At 60.2% G+C, this 19,623-nt stretch overlaps 2 protein-coding genes across 3 annotated transcripts in view; both read left to right on the forward strand.

Annotated features, from left to right (window-relative positions):
- Positions 1-595: 595 nt before the first annotated feature.
- TEX22 (testis expressed 22) lies at positions 596-9,476 on the forward strand. The gene is made up of 4 exons (XM_081048490.1): positions 596-710; positions 1,012-1,212; positions 8,421-8,552; positions 8,648-9,476. The coding sequence occupies exons 2-4, from the start codon at positions 1,048-1,050 to the stop codon at positions 8,825-8,827; spliced, it is 477 nt and encodes a 158-aa protein (XP_080904616.1). The 5' UTR covers positions 596-710; positions 1,012-1,047; the 3' UTR covers positions 8,828-9,476.
- A 4,786-nt stretch (positions 9,477-14,262) lies between these two features.
- MTA1 (metastasis associated 1) overlaps positions 14,263-19,623 on the forward strand; it is a 34,842-nt gene continuing 29,481 nt past the window's right edge. For both annotated transcript variants that reach the window (XR_013993306.1, XM_081047905.1), the window contains exons 1-2: positions 14,263-14,359; positions 15,022-15,093. Coding sequence is in view for 1 of the 2 variants with exons in the window: in XM_081047905.1 (XP_080904031.1) it covers positions 14,278-14,359; positions 15,022-15,093 (154 nt within the window). In the remaining variant the exon portion in view is untranslated. The remainder of the gene's footprint in view (positions 14,360-15,021; positions 15,094-19,623) is intronic.

Genomic DNA, 19,623 nt, shown 5'->3' on the forward strand with positions numbered 1-19,623 from the left:
CTGTACCCCAGTGTACCCCGTCCTCACCGCCTCCTACCCCAGTGTACCCCGCCCTCCGCCTCGCACCCCAGTGTACCCCGCCCTCCGCCTCTGTACCCCAGTGTACCCCGCCCTCCTCACACCCCAGTGTCCCCCACCCTCCACCTCCTACCCCAGTGTACCCCGCCCTCACAGCCTCTGTACCCCAGTGTACCCCGCCCTCACAGCCTCTGTACCCCAGTGTCCCCCGCCCTCCGCCTCTGTACCCCAGTGTACCCCGCCCTCCGCCTCTGTACCCCAGTGTACCCCGCCCTCCTCATCGCACCCCAGTGTACCCCACCCTCTGCCTCGCACCCCAGTGTACCCCGCTCTCACCGCCTCATACCCCAGTGTACCCTGCCCTCCACCTCGTACCCCAGTGTACCCCGTGTTCTCCCACCTACGTATCCCAGTGTACCCCCTCCCCTCACTGACCCAGGTACCCCCAGTGGTGTCCTCCTTACCCTCCCCATGTGTCCTTCTGACCCCCCCACTTCCCCACCTTGTCAGCGGCCTCCCCCTTCAGTGGAGAGGGGCAGCCTCAAGCCCACTTGGGCTTTGGGTTGTGGTCCTGGAGCTTGGAGGTGAGGTCACAGGGGTGCCGGCGTCCCTTCAATCTCTCTGGTTGTCGTTTTGTGCAGTTTGGTTCTGCGCCTTCGGTGCACGGGACATCCAGGTCCTGAGAAAGTGCGGTAGGTACTCAGGCGGAGGGCACATGCCTGGAGTGGAGCCAGGGTGGGCCTCCGGAGAGGTGTCCCTGGGGGAGGTGGAGGGCTGCAGCTGCTCCAGCCCGGAGGGTCCATGTGAAGAACAGTGGCAACAGGAGCCCAGGGCCCCAGGTCACCCACTGGAGTCCAGCGTTGAGTCTCACTGGCCTGAGGCTCCCCCAGCACTGTCTGGCCAGTGGCAGAAGTGAGCCTGTAGGGCCTGACACTGCCTCCATCTGCCAGAGGGGCTCAGAGAATACAAGTGGCCTTGGGGTCCTTCTCCTAGAGCCCAGAGGTGCAGACAAGCAGGAGCTGGCTGGAGATGGAGAGCATGAAGCAGCAGCTTAAGGACCCCCAGAGGGAAAAGGCGGGACCACAGCGGGCCCCAGAGCACAGGCTGCCCTCTCCCTTGCCCAGCCCGACTGCAGTCTGGGGCCAGCCAGGTGTCCAGAGCAGCAGTCAGCGGAGACTGCAGACTCAGGACTGGGTAAGCTGAAGAGCCTGGCCTCGGCCACCCCACGGCTCACCCTCCGGGAACCCCAGGAACTGGCTCTGGAGGTGGGCTGGGAGGATGTGCGTGAATGGACAGGGCTGAATGGTGCCTGAGGACGGCTCTCTTCCCTGAGTGGGCACTAGAGTGGGCTTGCACCCCTCCTGCATAACTGTGAGCCGTCTTCCTGCCTTTGCTGGGCACCTGGGTGGGGCCATGCGAGGCCAGCGAGGGGGCACCCCCACCCCGGGTTGAGATGGTGGCCCCAAGTGCAGGGAGCCCAGTCAGGGGAAGCTGCCTGCCCACACAGTGGGGACAGGACAGCGTCGGCAGGCAGTCAGCAGAAGCACTTGTCTCCGCAAGTCGTGACCAAAACATTTCTAGACTCTACTTGTGACAGCCCCAAACTGGAGGCACCTCTCTGTCCCCCCCACCCCCCGCTGCTCCCATTGGTGAGCAGTTGCTCCGTTCCCATACCCCAAAGCATTACCGACACAGCCGTAACACCGGGAAGACTCAGCAGCACAGAGGCTTCTCCCCGCGCACTTGCCAGTTTAGTGTCGTCAATGATAAAAATGCTATTAGGTTGGTGCAAAAGTAATCGCGGTTTTTGTGATTATTAACCTTTTAAACGGCGATTACTTTTGCACCAACCTAATAAACATCTCTTTCAATACGGCAAATTGGTCAAATGGAAAAACCAGACTAGTTTCCGCCCCAACATGTATGACTTCATATCTCAGAGCTTCAGTTACCAAAGCAACAGGGTCCTTGCACGTGATTCATAAACAGCAGAACCAAACTGAAAATCTGGACATTGACACAAGACATAATTAAAAATAAAACGAACAAGTGTTGGCGAGGACATGGAGAAATCGTAACCCTGTGCACTGCTGGTGGGGTGTAAAAGGGTCCGGTCACCGTGGTAACAGTACAGAGGTTCCTCAGAAAACGAAGCAGAATGACCGTGTGACTCAGTGATTCGCGCATTTATTTGAAAGAACAGAACGCGATACAAGCAGGGAGTGCCGTGCGTGTTCACGCAGCCTCACTCACTGCATCCGGAAGGTGGCAGTGGCCCAGGGTGCATCAGTGCTGAGTGTGGCAGCACACAGTGGGACGTCACTCAGCCTTAAAAAGAAGGAGGTTCTGACACCTGCCACGACATGCATGGGACCTTGAGGACACTGTGTACTAGTAAAGAGGACTAAGCCAGTCACAGAAGGACAAATCCTGTGTGATTCCACCTGCATGAGGTCCCTGGAGAAGTCAGGTCCAGAGACAGGAAGTGGATGGTGGGGCCGGGGCTGGGACAGGGGGGATGAGCAGTGAGTGTTTAATGGGGACAGAGGTTCTGATCGGGACGATGAGAAAGTTCTGTTGACGGATGGTGCTGAGGTTGCATCGCAATGTGAATGTGCTTAATGGCAGTGAGCTTTACGCTGAAAAGTGGTGGAAGTGGCAAATTTTATGTATTTTATCACAATACAAAAAGCATAAAAAGAAAAAAAGAAGGAATGGATGTCATTTAATGACATACAGCTGCCCACAGGGAACAAATAGGGTGAAGCAAACGACTTCTCCAAGACCCACTAGTGGCATTTTCAGTAAGAGTGGGGTCTAGTCTGGAGGGGAAGGGTGAGTGCGTGTGTCTGGCCCTGAGGAGTTAACCGAGGACACACGTGAATGGCGGGCAGTGTGAGAGCAAAGCACATGTGCCCATCAGGCCCCGGGTGGGCAGGACAGACTGAGCGAGGTGGGCCAGGCCCGGCTGGGCCACTGGAATGGACACCCTGACAAATGAATCAACAGGTTGTACTGAAAACAGAGGGACATGAGCGCCTTCCTGTCCCCACTCCCAGCCCCCGACAGACACAGGAGCGAGGCCCAGAGACAAGACGCCAGCCACTTTGAGAGACAGCATGTGGGACACGGCACATGCACCTGAGAAAGAGACCTGAGAAAGGCCCAGAATGCACGGGCCTTCCACGGAGAGCGAGCCCCAGCTGGCCATGAAGAAAGTAAGAGGCATGTTCCTGTCTGGGAAAGAAATGAAATTGTTTAACAAAAATACGAAAGGCAGAGGATATAAATGTTGACAAAGGTGTGGGGACAGAGCCAGTGCTCCTGCTAGTGGGCGTGTGCCTGCCTATCCCAGAAGAGCCTGCATGTGGGCAGAAAACAGCCCAGTTGTCCCATCTGTCGCGGTGAAAGTGGTACAGCAGTGACAACAAATGAGTCAGCCCCTTGAGGATCCATGCGGACATGTCCCAAGACTGTGCTCAGTGAGGAGCTCACGGAAGGCCATTCTGTGCCTGCGGCACCGTGCACCTGGCTGGCTAGACCAGCTCAGAGTCGAAGGCAGTGGGGACTGGGACGTGGCATCCTACGGCACGCGGCTCGCAGGCGGACAAGGAACGCTGGGCAATGCGACCTCACGCGTCACACTGTGTTCCTGGGGGAAGTCTGAAGCAAGCATGGCATTTTTCATTAGACCAGTGCGCTCTGGAGTTTTTAAATGCTTTCCTTTGCATTTTTCCATGTGGGCATTGTTTCCAATTGTAAACTGAACGCATGCCTACGGTCAGGCTGGGATGGGACAGCCCTTCTACGGGCAGGTCTGGAGCCCAGGGCCCCGTGGTGGGCACAGCCCTTCCTTGCCTGCCTGCAGGGACCGGCTGGCCGTGGGCTGCGTGCAGCGCCTGGGGGCTGGGGGCACCTCACAGTGGAGTTTGGGAGCACCTAGGACATAGATGTATAGCGTCTTCTGGAGAAATGACCAAACTCACAGTTCTAGTGGGTGTAATGCAGCTTTCCGAGAAGAAAACGGTCAGGGATGAAATAAGTAAGAAAAAAGACATAACTGATTCGAGGAGCACAATTACCAACAAGAGTGACTCGCTGAGCCCTCAGATGTCGACCATGACTGGATTTCAGGAAGCCCATGAGTAACACACAGCTTGTCCCTCCTAGAACCCTGAACATGGCAAGCAAGGCGTTGGAGAGGCCTGGAGAGGCCGGAGCAACAGAGGGTGAGGCTGGGAAGCAGGTGGCCAGCCCCGCGGTGACTGAGGTCACAGACGACTAGAAGGCCTCGTCCTGTAGATGCCACCAAGAGGCACCTGGCCCAGGGCCTGCGACAGGTGCAGGGGGCTAGTACAAAAAGAAAATAAAAGAAAATAAAAAACCTAGAGAGCTCAATAACAGCAAAGGAAATTCTAAAGTGGCCCCAGATCTTCCCTAAATGAAGAATTTATGGGTGGGCACTCCCAAGCAATGGAGAAATTAGTCATCCCCTTCAGTGAGGCTTAAACTGCCCAGAACCAGCATCACCTAGACACCCATGCTGGGAAGAGGACAGAAAAGGGAAAAAGAAGGAACCCGATGTCCCAGTGTCACTGGCAGAACCACCAGGAGTGCAAACAGCAGCAGCAGCAAAAACCTGAACAGCACGGTGCTGTCGGGGTGCCCTGCCCGCCTCCAGGAGAGCAGGGGCTCTGTCTGCTTCACTGCTTTCCCAGGACCTGGGAGGGTGCCTAGCACACCATAGGTGCTCAGGGAATGTACTGAATAAATGAAGTTGTATGTAAATACAAGAAAATTGTATCTGAGGAAGGAGTTTGGGAATTAATAAAATGCTCTACATTATCAAAAGGAGGAAGACCACACAATTATCTCAGTAGATGTTGAAAATAATGTTCATAAACTTCAGTTTCGTTCCTTAAAAACAAAACAGAACTGAAAACCTGTTGACTCTTCATAAGGTCAGAAGGGATGGACATTTCTGTACCCCGAGAAAGGGGGCTGTCGAGGGCCTGGAGTGGGCCAGCAGGAGTGCTCCTTGCAGACTCGGGCAGCAGTGCGTTGCCATGACGATGAGGCAGCCTGCGCAGGAGTCAAGAAAATGAAGTGAGCTATAAACACCTGAAAACACAAGATGAAATGGTCACTATTTGCAGCTAATACACTGTCTGCCTAGAAAATCCACGGAACCAATAAAAACACACCACTAATAGAATAGGAAGGTTGGATATATGACCGCCATTCAACACAATCGTCTTCAGCATAAAAGTAACCAACCAGAAACGGACCAGCAAAAAGGGCCATTCACACTCAGAACAGGACCACGACGTCTTCTGAGTAAGTCTGGGCTTGGCTGCCGCCTGTACGGAGAACACTAAGGGGTGGGAGGGAACCGCAGGACAGGATGAAGCCCGACCCAATCTTGGATGGGAAGACTGACAGAAACCTGCCAGATTTCCCAAGTAACTAATTAAGTGCAATCCCAATTTTTAATAAACTTTCTGTGGATCCTAGAAATCGTATCCTGAATGTACACAGTGTTCCTGGCAGCGTATGCTGCCAACAGAAGCCCCCAAGTCTAGCAGCTGAAAGCGCTAATGAATACATCCATCCCGTGTTTGCGGCAAGAGGCTTGGCAGCTGCAGACTGGGCGGCGGGGCCCCTCGAGGGCACTATCAGATGTCAGGCAGAGCTACAGTCGTCCGAAGCTTGGCTGAGGCTGGTGGGGACCTGCCACTCACATGGCTGGGCAGTCAGTGCCAGACGTGGGCAAGAGGCCTTCAGGTCTCCACCGCTTGGGCCTCTCCACGGGCCTTGAGTGTCCTCAGTCACGGTGGCTGGCGGCTGCTGCCCCCCAGCGAGGGCTCCAACACAGAGCAAGGAGGAGGCTGCAGTGTCTTGTGACAGCTGTGGAGGTCACACCCCTCATTTCTGCAACATCCTATTGGCTACACTGGTCATCCTACCAATGTGGGATGGAAGTCCAGGGCATAAATGTGGGAAGCGACACTGGCCAGCTCAGTGAGTGAGGCGTAGTCACGGGCCGGCCCGATTCCCTGCAGGAGAAATAAAGGGCATCTGTACCGGGAACCACCGTAGCGAAACTGCAGTACGCCAGAGACAGAGATCTCAGAAGCAATCAGAGAGGAGAGGCGCACACCCTTCAAAGGAGCAACAGTCAGACTGACCTGGACAACCTGGAAGCTTGATGGGGTGTGAGGAGAAAACTCACCCTGCAAGTTCATGTCCAGCAAAAATACCTTTCAAGGAAAGGGCAAAATAAGTAAATAAAATGACAAGTGGGAGAAAGAATTTGCCCCCAGCTGACCCTCACCCCATTATGAGAACAGACCTCACACAGCAGAAAAGTGACCGCAGATGGAAGGAGAGGCACAAAGCAGGCAGTGTGTGGACAGATGGAGACTAAAGTGGGCGAGTCCGGCCGTATGCAGATGTCGCATGCACACGGGAATCCCAGGGCGTGCACACCCACCACGGCACGGGTGTCAGGAGCGGCCCTGTGAGCAAGGCAAGTGTACTAAACTCCTGTGCTGGGTGAGAAGGTGATGGGGACGTGGTCGGCGTCACACTTTGATGAGTCTGCACCATGATGACCCCGAAGAGAACCACTTCGGAACCAGTGGGGGGAACAGCGGGAAGGACACAATGCCTGATGGGTCTAGAGGAAAGAAGAGAGGGCAGAGAAAGACCCATAAAACAGGCGAGACAAAGCACGAGTACCGACGCCAGCAACTCAGTAGGTGGACCAAACGGCCCAGGCAAAAGGCAGGCGTCGTGGGAGGATCGAACGCCCCTTCCCGATGTGCGCCGGGACTTGTGAGCGGGGTCACAGCGGGCTTGGCCGCGGCCCTTCCCTGAGGCCTGGAGTTAGAGCCAGCGGATGGTCCTCAGACACGACTGTGAAGCCACCTCCTCGGGGAGTGGGGAACCGGGCCAGCGAACACTGGGCCAGGCCTTCATGAAAACTGTCACTCTGATGTCACACTTTTCACCTCAAGGGCTCCTGTTTTCTGAATGGCCCTCCCACGGACACATCATACCTGGGAGGTCACAGCTCCAGGTCACAGCTCTCTGTGCTCTGACCTCTGAGGCCTGTGGGGAGGCTGTGTTCCAGGCCTGTGTCCGTGGCTTGTAGACGGCTGTCTTCGCCGTGTCCTCACTCCTCACATTGTCTTCATTCTCTGTGTCTCTGTTCAAACGCCCACTTTTTACTTGTCTTCCTAAGCATTTTTAAGTGTGCAGTTCAGTGGCATTAAGCACATTCACTGTTGTGTGACCATCCCACCATCAGTCTCCAGAACGTTCTCATCCTGCAAATCTGAACCTCTGTCCCCATTAAACACTCACTGCCCGGCCCCCCTCCCCCGGCCCCGGCCCCACCATCTACTTCCTGTCTCTGTGGACCTGAATCCTTGGGGGACCTCGTGTAAGTGGATCACACAGGATTTGTCCCTCTGTGTCTGCCTTGTTTCCCTTCATATAGTGTCCTCAGGTCCATGTGTGCCACCGCAGGTGTCAGAGTCCGTCCTCTTTAAGGCTGGTGACGTCCCAGGCTGTGGCTGGACCCCATTCGTTCACCCACTCATCTGTGGTGGACACTGGGTGGCGTCCACGCCTTAGCTGTTGTGAATGGTGCCCCTGTGAGCGTGGGTGTACAACTAGCTCTTTGAGACCTGCTTTCAATTCTTTGGGTGTTTACCCAGAAGTGGGGTTGTTGGCTCATATGGTAATTCTTTTTTAATTTGTTGAGGAATGGGGATTTCACTTTGAGTTTGTCTTAGCCCTTATTTTTAGCATAGCAACCCCCCCCATGGCACCCGTCTTCCCCCAGGGAGGTAGCAGGATGGGCCCCGGCTAGGCAGTCTGAGAGGGGTCTTTCACAGACAGCCTGGTTCTGGGAAGTTCTGCCAGCAAGGCCCTGCAAGAGTGTGTGTGGCCTGCTCTGGCCTTTCCCAGGTGGTAGCACCCCCCGTTTCTTGAGCGTTGTGGATTCCTAAACGACCATTTCTTTGTGGTCGTTTTAGGTGGACTTGAGGAGGAAAAGCTGACTGTTGGGCTCCGCCTTTCTTGAAGCGCACAAGAGCCTGGCCGCGGTTCTCCTGGCCTCCCCAGGGTGTGCGTGGCAGGCTCAGGTGCCGTCAGGGCATGAGCTGGGCGGCCACGGCCTCCGCTGTACACTCCACGACTGGGGCCGACCTGTGTGCACAGAGGCGGCAGGTGCTGGGAAGGCGTCCAGGCGCATACCACTGTGCAAACTCGCGGAAGCCACAGGCCCAGGGGCTGCGGGGCCCTGGCCACCGTCCTGGGCGCCCGAGCTGGATAAGGGGAGGGTGCAGGAACCTGCGGTCGTGGCCGGCCGAACCGCTGTGCTGTCCCCGCAGGTGTGCGAGCCACCGCAGAGGAGCAGGCACCCCAGCCGACACTGGAGTCTTAGCATCGAAGAGCGCCGGCAGCGGGCTGTGCTGGGCGGCTGGGAGAGGCGCGGCGCCGCGGGCGGCTCGGCCCACTGCCTGGTGCGCTGGTTGCGGGGAGGGCCACGCGGGTTCCCTGGGCCTGTCTCTTCCGAGCCCCGCCCCGGCCCCGCCCCTGACCCTGCCATCTCCCGCAGGACGTTACGCAGATGGTGGCACAGCTGGTGTCCCAGGACGTGGACAAGGACGTACTCATCCCCGACCCGCAGAGGTCCTTCGAGTCCACCCACGCCTTCCACGCCTTCCTGGCCCAGAGTGTGCCTTTCTGGCAGAACTCGACTTTGGAGGCCCAGGTTTCGAGTTGGCCGCCCTCCTAAGAGCCCACTCAACTGGTGTCTGTCTTCAGCACCTTTCCTGGAGGGTCCTCGGGGAGGCGGCTGGCCGGAGGGACACTTTAGGCCATTTTCACATCCCACCCAAGGCAACCAGCCCGCGAATGAGAAAACTGGCCCAAGAGCACTGTCTGGCTGTCTCTTCCCAGAACACACAATCCTGAGGCCCTGGAAGCCACCTCCAGGAGGGATGTCTTGCTCCAGCCCAGCCTGCAAGAGGCCACATGGTGGGGCCTGGAGGACAGCAGGGGGGCTGTGCCAGGAGAGGCTGCCCACACCTGTAAGAGGCCAGCAGCTGTGGGCGGCCTGGGAGGGCCTGCTTTATGACCAGCTCCTTTGTGGGCCTGGGCTCAGGGGTCTAGGCTGGGGGGCCAAGCCCCCTTGAGGGATCAGGCGCCTGCTTGGCTTGGTGAGACGGTGGGACCAGCAGCCCTTAGGAGGGTGGGGCTTTGATATCCTGAGATCTCAGGTACTGGTGCCTGCCCAGCCCTGGGGTGCCAGTCAGCATTGGGCCCTGCCTCCAGGAGCCCACACGTAACCCGGGGTGACACTGTGATGGGGAACAGCCAGGGGCTGCGGGGCCAGGGAGCCGCTAAACACGGGAAGCCCTCCTGGAGCAGGAGAGCCTCCCCACCTGTGCATGCGAGTGGACTGGACGGCCCAGAGGCAGCGTGGCGGACGTCTGGGGTCGCTGTGCGGGGCTGGCCCTGCGCCTGCCGTGCTTTCGAGGGGTGAGAGGCAGGGCTGCATTTGGGGGAGACCAAGATGGAGGGGGATGGGAAGTGGCAGGGGAGAAAGGGGGTGCTTGCAGGCTCCCAGCCCTCGTGGGTATGAGGACAGCAGCAGGGCAGGCCTTGGTGACTGACTGTTAGGCCTACGGGGCTTTGGTGTGGCAGCGGGGTACAGGGCGCTCTGGGCAGCAGGGTTCACCAGCCGCAGGACCGGGGCCAGGGAGGGTGTCAGGCCTGTGCTGGCACCAGCAAACGGGCAGCACTGCCCAGCCCACTCCTCCCAGAGCCCTGCTCAGATGCTGCACCCTCTGCCTACCCCCATGCCCCCACTCCCACCCTGCCTGACTGCAGGACTCAGGGAGCTAGGTGCCCCCACTCTCTCTGGGGGGCCCTGAAAGTAATTTTGTTCCTGGTCTGTGCATTTGTCAGGATCCCTAGGGTGGGTGGAGGGCCAGAGACAGGGGCGCTGGGTGGGACTAGGGGAGATGTCCTAAGGGGTGGGGGGGTGTAGCCCCCAGTGAGGAAGTGGGGTGGGTATCAAGGGCAGGCTGCGTGCTGGGCAGGACGGCCCTCCCCTGTTCAGTCAGCAGTTAGGGCAGGTGACAGGTGCTGTGGAGGCCTCTTGCCGACTGGCTTCATGGGTTCATTAGTCACTCGACGTCCAGGGCTTCGCTGGCTCACCCGGCCAGGATTCTGGGATGGCCAGTGCTCTGCCCTCCACTAGGTCCCCCCACCGGGACCAGCTGTCAGGTGGCCCCAGAACCCCCACCACAATGCCAAGGCCCGAAGCTGGGAGTCTCCTGGGCCGCCTCCCATGGGGGGGCCACAGGGCTAGCCTGACTCTCGGGAATGAACGCCGTCTCCCCGTGGGGACTGGCACGGAGCCTGCGGCCCTCTCCAGCAGAGCACAGTGCGGGGACGGGGGACAGTGCCTGGAGATGGCTCTGTTGTCACACGAGGTGTTGCTGCCCTAACAGGTCACCACAGACTCAGTGTCTTCTATTCATGAACTGTGAGTTCTGGAGAGTCCGAAACAGGTCTCACTGAGCTACGGTCAGGGTGTGGGCAGGGCTGCCTTCTTTTCTGGGGGCTCCAGGGGGCAATTGTTTCTCGCCTTTCCAGCTTCTAGAAGCGCCCACACACCGTGGCTCAGGGCCTCTCCTCCATCTTCTAAGTCACAACGTAGCATCTGTGATCCTCTCCATCATCACATCTTATCTCTGTTCCGACTCCTCTTCCATTAGGGACCCTGTGATTGTCGGGCCCACCACATAAATAACCCAGGGCCCCTTTCGGGTCGCCTGGCTAGCAACCTGCACTGCCCCTTACCATGTAACTCAGTGCAGTCACAGACATGTGCACCTCTGGGGAGGCACTCTGCTTTCCACAGGGGCTCCTGGCACCACGCGAATAGAGGCCAGGTGTGCTACTCACCATCCCACAGAGAACAGGACGGTCCCCACAACCAAGAATGAGTGGGCCCCCGCTGTCGGCAGTGTCCCCCGGGGAGGCTGTAAGGCAACCCGGGAGCCCAGGTGAGAGCAGGGTCCACCCAGCAGGCAGGGCAGGCAGCATCTGCGTGGTCAGGATGTCACTCCCGGCCACCTCTGACCGCGGGTACTGCAGTGCTAGCTCCCTATCCACTCTACACTGTCCCTTCACTTCAGATTCCCAACCAGGTGTGTCTCTCCCCAGCTCTAGGAAGAGCAATGCACCTCCCCGGGACTCACGGGGACACCCCCGATTGGAGGGAGGACAGTCTCTTGGGTGCAGGCTCTGGGCTGGCCATGTGGGCCCACTCATGCCCTGGCACCCGTCTGTGCCTGTGCGGCCAGTGTGGAGCAGGCTCTGAGGCTGCTCCAGACATGCCAAACAAAAAGGGGAGCCCCCTCGGCCCAGCCCACAGGACCAGTGGGGCACCTGGGAGGTGTAGCTTGTGCTCCAAGGGCCAGTGGACAGCCACTGCCCGGCACTGCCCCCATCGAAAAAAAGGACTTCATTGGCTTTGCGAGGACTCTCACTATTCCACAAGCCAACAATAAAGTTTAAAAAGTGTTGCCCACGATTTCATCACCAAGATACTGCTGTTGCTGTTCGATAAAGTTTACGCAGGGAGTTGTAAAGACTCAGGCCAGCATGAGAGGTCATGTGACACAGAGACCGTGCAGAGCTACTCCTTTAAGTAAGAGCATTGAGCGAAAACATGGTCGACGAAATGAGGTGAATGCTCCTTTACCCCAAGTTTCAAAGATGCTCCTAAGATTACTTTTAGAAATTACAAAAACCATGATGGGACGGGTGTCACTTGCTTTGAGGCAGCTTCCGTTAGCCGGAGCTGGCTCTCCTGCTTCCTGTGTCCCGTGCCTGCGTCCTTCCTGCCCGGGACTCCCCATGGTCCCTGCACCACTCGGCCCTGAGTCTGTACTGACTTCATCACGTCCTCAGTGGTTGGATGTAAGGTAGCTTTCACATTTTTAAAGAATTTTATTTCTTAGTTTCTTCCAGGTTTAAAAATGTTTTCCTGGGGCCTTCCTCCTCCCGGGGGGATTTGGCTGGGGAAGGCTCAGGTTCCGCTTACTGCCCCAGGCTCCTGTTCATACTTTGGGCGCTGCTGGAGACCAGGGCTGGCCTGACTTTACGTCCTGGTCTGTGATGGCCTCTCTCTGTTATCTCCGTCCGTGAGGGAGTGACTGGTAGTCGGGTCGTGGGTGGGTCATGCTGGGGGCTTTCCTAGACTGTGGCGTGAACTTCTCGTACAGGCCCCCTTTGGGCCCCAAGGGCTCCTCCTTCACCGGTGTCCTGACCACTAAACAAGCAGTGCCCCTTGCCATGGTCACTTTGTCTGAAAGCATGTGATGTCATCACACCATTCGTTACCTTCCCTCCTCCCCTAGACTTTGCGCCCCCAAGAGGGAGTCTCCCGGGTGAAACAGTGTGGCCTGAAGTCGGTGCTGAGTGAATCGCTTTAATTGCTCATCCAGCCTCTCCTGTACTAGGGACCTGCCATCCTGCCCCTCCACAGGGGGGCCTCTGCTCGGGCCCTGCTGCCACGTCTCTAGTTCTCGGGCTCCTGAGCCCAGCTCCTGCTTCCAGTGCTGTGTCCCTGCCCTGCCCTGTCGGCCTGCCCCTCACTCCCCCTTGTTCCGCTGCTGCTGTTCACTCACGGTGTGCTCAGACCTCCACATCACCCCTGCTCTGACAAGTCTGTTTGCTCTGCTACCAAATGGAGGAATTCTTTTTTGCAACGTATCAGATGTGTTGACTTGGCGGAACTGGTTTATGGCCTCAGCCCTACATGCAGCCACTTTGTCAGTCAAGAGTGGGAGCCAGCTGGAGGAGTTGGGCTGCGGTGTCCCGAGACACTATTAAATGTCACTCTGCTTTGTGACAGGCACATGTGACCTGAGGGGAGACTTGGAATTCTGGTGTCTTCCCTCAGACACCAGTTGACCTCAGAGGCCTTACTGTCCACTCTCAGGCAGCCCTTCCTTCACCCCCACTGGATAGAGGGAAACAGTAGGCTGGGTGCCCATGGCATCTGCTCTCGGGTTGAAGCCTCCAGTTTCTGGGAGGGAGGCAGAAGCTCTCGTGCATGATGGCTGCCTGGTCACCTTCCGGTTGTCCTGACTCCCGGGTCACTTTGTGAGGTGTTGGTGGAAGATTTTACGCTGCAGCTTTCCAGAGGAGACGCAGGCCAGAAAGAGAGGACAGAGGCCTGTGGGGGGAGGGGAAGCACCCCACTGCCTCTCCTCCCCTTGGAATATCAAATCCTAGTGTCACGCCTGTGTCCTATACCTAAGCTCCTCCCACATCAATCACAACTGTGGTCCCCCCCCTCGCTGCCCTTCCCAGCTAAGTTCCTGAGAGATGGTGGCCCGTGGTGGCACGACGTGGCATGTAGTCCACTGCTCTCTTGGGACCCCTGCCTGGCGTTCATCCCAGCACACGTGCTGGACTCCTGCCCACCTCAATAGACCCCTGTAAGGACCTGTCCACGGCGGGGGTCTCCACCACATGGCATCCTGCGCTCAGCCGGGAGCCACTCCTGAGCTCCACTCCGTGAAAGAGCCCCTCCATGTCCCACAAACTGGACATGCCCCCCCTGGCCACAGACCTGCCCCATGTGAGTAAACACATGGTTTGTCGCTCAAACCAGACCCCTGGAGCCCCCGACACCCCATTTCCCTCACCCCCCAGGAGTGCTGTCAACCCTGTGTCCACACTATGGCTGGACGCCATCCCCTCCGCTTCATGCGCTCCCCCCTGGGGGCGTAAGGACCCTGGTTTTGCCAGCACTGCATGGACCAGACTCTCCACTGTCCTTGGACCTGAAGCAAGAAGTACACAGACTTCCAGATTCCAACTGGTGTGGAAAGGAGAGCCAGGTGCCTCACTGCACACAGGCAGCCCTTCCAGCCCCCCTGTCTTCTGGGCTTGGCACCTCCTGCCATCCCAACCCACTGAGTCTGGGTCACTGAGGCCTGCCGGAACCCCAGCCTCAGATGTGTCCTCTGGGCATAGGTGCTGCCCTCCTACAGCCTTTTCATCAGACCACAGGCCAGGGAGACCATGCCAGCTCAGGAATTGGCTCACTTGGAAGTGGGGTGGGCGCACCCCCACATGTGAGCATGGCTGGGGGAATGGGCTGTGAGCCGCAAGGCCAGAGACCCAGGCTGAGTGGAGACAGCAGCCTTGAAGGGAGGTATGAGTCCGATCGTGAGGCCAGAGCATGGCTGCTGGGCTTCAGGGCAGTGGGGGACTTGGAAAGGACCCACCAGGGATGGAGGTAATGGGGGGAGAAGGCTTGTGGGAGAGAGGGGGCGGGAGGCCCCTGGAAGGGTTCCAGGAGCGTGGAGGGTGTGGTGGGGATGCTGCGGGAAGGGACGCTGAAGATGTGGACCCAGGGACGGGGAGTGGGGAGGACCCACCCCGGGAAGGGGCGCTGAGGATGCCAGAAGGGCCCAGACGTAGGGGGCACCCTAGCGGGTTGTAGGAGGACCCCTGTGGGGAGGAGCAATGGGAGGATCCGCGAGGGGAGAACCGGGGGGACCCACCTGGGGGCTCCAGGGAGGGCCCGCGGTGTGGGGAGGACAGGGAGACCCCCCTGGGGCTGGGGAGGAACCACAGGCGTGGGGGGAGAATGGGGAGACGCCGCCGGAGAACTCGGGGCAGGACCCACGGGGGGGCCGCGGGGAGGACCGCGGAGTCAGAACGGGGGACCCCTGGGGGCCGGGGCGGGCCCACGCGGGGCGCGGGCGGCCGTGACGGCGCCGGCGCCGAGGCCCCTCCCCCGCTCGCGCCGCCCCGCCCCTTCCTCTCCCGCCCGCCGCGGCCTCGGTCCCTGCGCGGCCTCGGCGGCGGCGGCGGCGGCAGCGGCCCCTTTAAACCGCCCGCCCGCCCGCCCGCCGCGCCCCCGCCCGCCCGCCCGCCCGCGCCTCCATTTTCCAGGCCGCCCGCCGCCCGCGCAGCCCGCGGCCCCGCCGCCGCCGGACATGGCCGCCAACATGTACAGGGTCGGAGGTAAGGCCGCCGCCGGGCCCGGGCCCCCATCCCCTGCGCGCCGCCCGGCCCGTCCGCGGCCCCCGGGCCCCGTCCCGCGCGCTCCGGGCCGCGCTCCCTAAACGGCCGCCGGGCCCCCCCGCCGCCCCCCCGCCCCCCCGCCGGCCCCGCGGCCCGCCCCTCCCCCACCCCCCGCGCAGCCCCGCGGCCCGCGACGCCCGCCCCGCCCCTCCCCCACCCCGAGCGGCCCGGCCCGGCTGCGGGCGGTGGGGGTGGCGCAGCTGGGCCCCGGGGAGCGGGGCTCTGCCCACCTGTTGGGGCGCCCCGCGAGCTGGGCCGGGAGACGCCGAAGCATCCTCGCGGGCCTGGCAGCCGGCGCTGGGCCTGGGGCCTGGCCAGCCCCCCCGGAGCTGGAGCACGTGGTCTTGCGAGGTGCTGGTCTGCTCGCCCAGGAGCAGGAGTCTGGGGCCTGCAGGGCTGGCTGCAAAGCCGGGGCCGCAGGCCCCCGTGGGGATGGGCAGCCCCAGGCCTGAGCCACGTTTCCCGCGGTCCAGGGGCACCTGAGAGCTGCGTGTGTGTGTGGAGGCTTCCCTGGCGGGAGGCTGCCAAAGCACCCCCAAACTTTTCACTGCCTCCTGTGCCCCAGGCCCGCAGGGAGGTGCTTTGCAAGGGTTGGGGAGAGGCCAGTGACCCCCTGCCCTTCTTCCACCCTGGTGGGGCCTGTGCTGAGCAGGCCGGGACCCTCGGGGCTTCCTCCCGCTTGGGCCCCAGGAACCCCCCTGACCTCTGGGCCTTGCCCCACTTTGTGGGGAGGGGCCTCAGGGACTCTGCCTCTGGATTTCCATGGAATTCTGAGCTGGTCCTCAGGTGGCTTCTCCACAGGGAGGTGAGGAAGCCTTGCAGCCCCCAGTCCATCGATGTCCATGCTTTCTGAGAGTGTCAGACGCTCACTCGCCCACCTTTGCCCCCAGTCTGTCCCCTCACTGGCCGGCTGACCCCTGGGTGTCTGGGACACATCTCCATCCAGCCAGGCCTATTTTGTGACCAGGACCCCATCTGTGCCGTGCGTCATCAAGGCACCTGTCTGCTGTCCGATCCTCCTCTGCCCTCTCAGGCTCAGAGGTGGTCGCTGGAATGGGGGCCTGCACCCCACTTAGCAGCAGGCCCTTGCGGAAACAGGGAGCAGGCAGGGTGCAGGGACCCTGCAAGGGAGGAGCTGTTCATCTCCCACCTTGGGGAGGCAGGAGTGTCACCACACCCTAGGGAAGACCCCATCACTGCTGCCCTGGACCCCCAGGGGGCCACTTACCTTTCTCCACCCCCCCAGCCCCTCTGCGCAATCCCCAGCTGCTGTGGCTCAGGGCTCCTGCATCCACCCCTCTCCATGCTGTGCCCCCTTGCACCCTCCTGGACCACCTTTGTGCCGCACAGATCCCCTTCTACCTTCTGTGAGGCCCCCATGGCACCTGCTGCTGGGAACAAGACCTGAAGCCCACCTTCTGTGCCCTTGAGGTGACCGCTAGAATCCCCTCTTGCAGGCACGGTCTGACCCTCGCACCCTGTCTGGCCCTGAGGGCAGGATAAATGAAGGAGACTGAGGGAGAGGCAGGGTGGGGGCTGCCCGCCTCTGCCCTGTGGGGCCTCCCCTGTGCCTGCTTGTTGGGATTGGCCCTTCCCAGGCTCTGGGTCCCTGGACCCCGACTCGGGGTCTCCCCTTGCGTGTGGGTTGTGTCACTTAGCCTCTAGGTCTCCTACCTGGCTGAGAACTCAGCAGGGGCCCGGCCACTCCCGCAACCTTCCCTTGCCTCAGTTTCCCTGAGGTGTGGGCAGGGCTCTCTGACCTGCAGGGGCTCCTGGGGAGGCCTGGCTGGCCTTGAGTCTGCGTGTGCCCCTCTGAGGGTGCTGTGGGATCTGCTCCCAGTTTCAAGTGGCGCTGCGCAAGTGTGACCACAGGCTCCACTTCGAACTCCCTGTCAGTCCCTGGGAAGACCCTAAATGTGGAAGCAACTTCATTTAGCCTTGGTTTTGGTTTCTGGGCAGGGACCCTGAGGTGCCATCCCCTGGGTCCTGGCAGGGCTGGTGTCACAGTGGGTGCGGTGTTGGCCGGTCAGCCTCCTGTTCCCAGGTGCTGCTGTCTTGGGGAGGGGCCATCTGGAAGACGGGCCCTTTGGTTCCTGAGTGGATTGTAGCCTGGAGGACACTGCAGGGACAGTCTGGGAAGGGACTCCCATTGTTTCCACTCAGAACCCTAGGAACAGAGCCTTTTCCAAAGGTGCCCGATTCTGCAAGCACAGTACAGGACACCAGCTAGATTTGGGTTTCAGATAAACAATTTCTTAGCATAAGTGCGTCCCAAATACTGCATGGGACATACTTACACTAGAAAATTCTTTGCAGAAATCTGCAGTTACCTGGATGTCCTGCATTTCACCTGATGGGCTGTTTCAAGGCCCTGCCAGGATGTGTGGGCGGGGTGAAGGCATGGCTATGGCTTTGTGCCAGCTGACCAGCTGGGTGGAATGGGTCAGCCTGGGAGGGGACAGGGCCTGGCTCTTCCCAGGGAAGTGACCTGGCCATAGACAGAGGCCTTCTGTCAGGAGGCTGCGAGCGTGGCAGGTGCGTGGGCGGGGCCCGGACACAAGTGGCAGGGTCAGGGTCCACGACCTCTGCCCCTCGGGACCTGTGCTCCAGAGGACCCGCGCAGGCTTCTGGAACCGGCCGTGACTGAGGGCTGCTTCTCTGCACACCTGCCCAGGTGCCTGGGGACGTGTCAGCCACCCTGCAGTGTTGCCACGCGGCTTACAGGCTCTGACCATTTCCCACAGGGTTTTTAAAATTTGTTTTTCTTCCATCGCAAGAAGTTAACACCCATTCTTATGGATAGTTTGGTTTTGTAAATATACTTTAAAAAAGTGCCAGGAACATCCTGCCACCGGCAGTCTCTGCCCTCCCCACATCATCGGTTTTGTGTCCTGCTGCGTTCACTACGTCAGAAACGTTTCTGTCCTGCTGTCAGAAACGCTGCTTTCGTTTTTTTATTTTAAGCTTTTGGCCAGGTAACACAGTGCCAAGCATGAGCCCCCAACGTATGAGTGGCCTTCAGGGACGTGCTGAGCTGCCCCAGGGGTTGGGGCCCCCCTTGTGGCTTTGAGAGAAAAGTTTGACCCTTCAGCTCTTGGATTAAAAAGAAGCAGCTGCTGATCTGAGTTGGAGCGAATCCCTCACTCGTAGGCCCCGCAGGGCGGGACCCATGGGGTCTGGGCACCCCTCCGTGTTTCCAGGGCCTTCTTGGAGGCTGGCTCAGAGGGCATCCAGACACGTGGACATGGGTGCTGGACATGCCAGGCATGGAGGCGGGTGCCTTGTGGTCGGGACTGCAGGGCTCCTCCCGGGCTGCCTCCAGCTGAAGTGGGGGTGCCCCCACCTGGATTCCGGGCGGGTCCCGCCAGGCTGTTGCCCCAAATCCCCTGGAGGAACCACCCTGAGTGCTGGGTGCTGCGCAGCCCCCCCGGCACCCCAACGTGCCTTCTCTCAGGAGTTCAGGCTCTGCAGTGTGTCCTGTTCATCTACCCAGGGCCTCACTCTCTACGCCTGTCTGTCCTTAGGGCAGCGGGCATGGGGACACACAGCTCATGGCAGCACACAACCTTCCTGGACCCTGCATGGCCAGCGAGGGGTGCTGGTGCAGTCTTCCCAGTAGCTGAGCCTGGGTGCTGCTGCCCATGTGGGGGGGCCTGGTGGGCGGGGCTGCTCAGGTGCGCTCAGGAGTCTGCCTGCCTTGCCCGTGCTGGTCCCCTGAGTCCTTCCTGCACATGGTGGCCTCAGGCGCCCACGGGCACCACCTGCCCTTCGCGTACTCCCAGGGCCTCATTCCTCCTGGTTGGACGTTTTCTCCCAGCTCCATGGCCCGCGCCCTGGGCCCTTTTGGCCCCTCCCTGACCACCTGCTGGCACCTGCCTTAGGTGCTGATCTGCTCGTGTCCCCTGCCTGATAGTGCTCAGCGGTGTCCTGGTGTGGAGGGTCAAGTCTGAGCCCCTCAGTGGTCCTGGAATCTGACCCCGCCTCTCCCGGTGCCTCTGGGCTCCACTTCACCCTCTGCCCGGTGGCCCCAGCCTGCTCTTCACAGCCCCCCAGTGTCACCCTCACAAGTGGGTGCTGGCTGGGCTCAGGACCCCAAGGTGAAGGCCCAGGTTCCTCTGGGTGACAAGGGGCTATTTCACGGGAGTGAGGTGCACAGAGGGCAGCACCTCCCAGCAAGAAGGGGGTTCAAGTGGCCAGTGGGCTCCCGGAAGCTCTGTGAGTGCCAGGCAGATGGGCTCTTCGGGGTGCTGTGGGTGGGGCTCCCTTGGGGGTCGTCTCTCCTGTGGCCACTTGAGGGGACCAGGGTCAGCACAGGGCCTGGGCAGTGGCCAGCTGGGAGTTGGACGTGCTCCTGGTGGGAGTGGTGTCTGAGAGCGTTGGGCGCCGGCAGTGCCTTCAGAGAAGAGCCAGGGATGGCAGGCAGTGGGGTCCAGGCAGGGACCCTCTGTCCATCCAGCAGACGTGCAGAGG

The sequence above is a fragment of the Rhinolophus hipposideros genome (genome assembly GCF_964194185.1).
Source record: "Rhinolophus hipposideros genome assembly, chromosome: 5".
Classification (NCBI taxonomy): Eukaryota; Metazoa; Chordata; class Mammalia; order Chiroptera; family Rhinolophidae; genus Rhinolophus; species Rhinolophus hipposideros.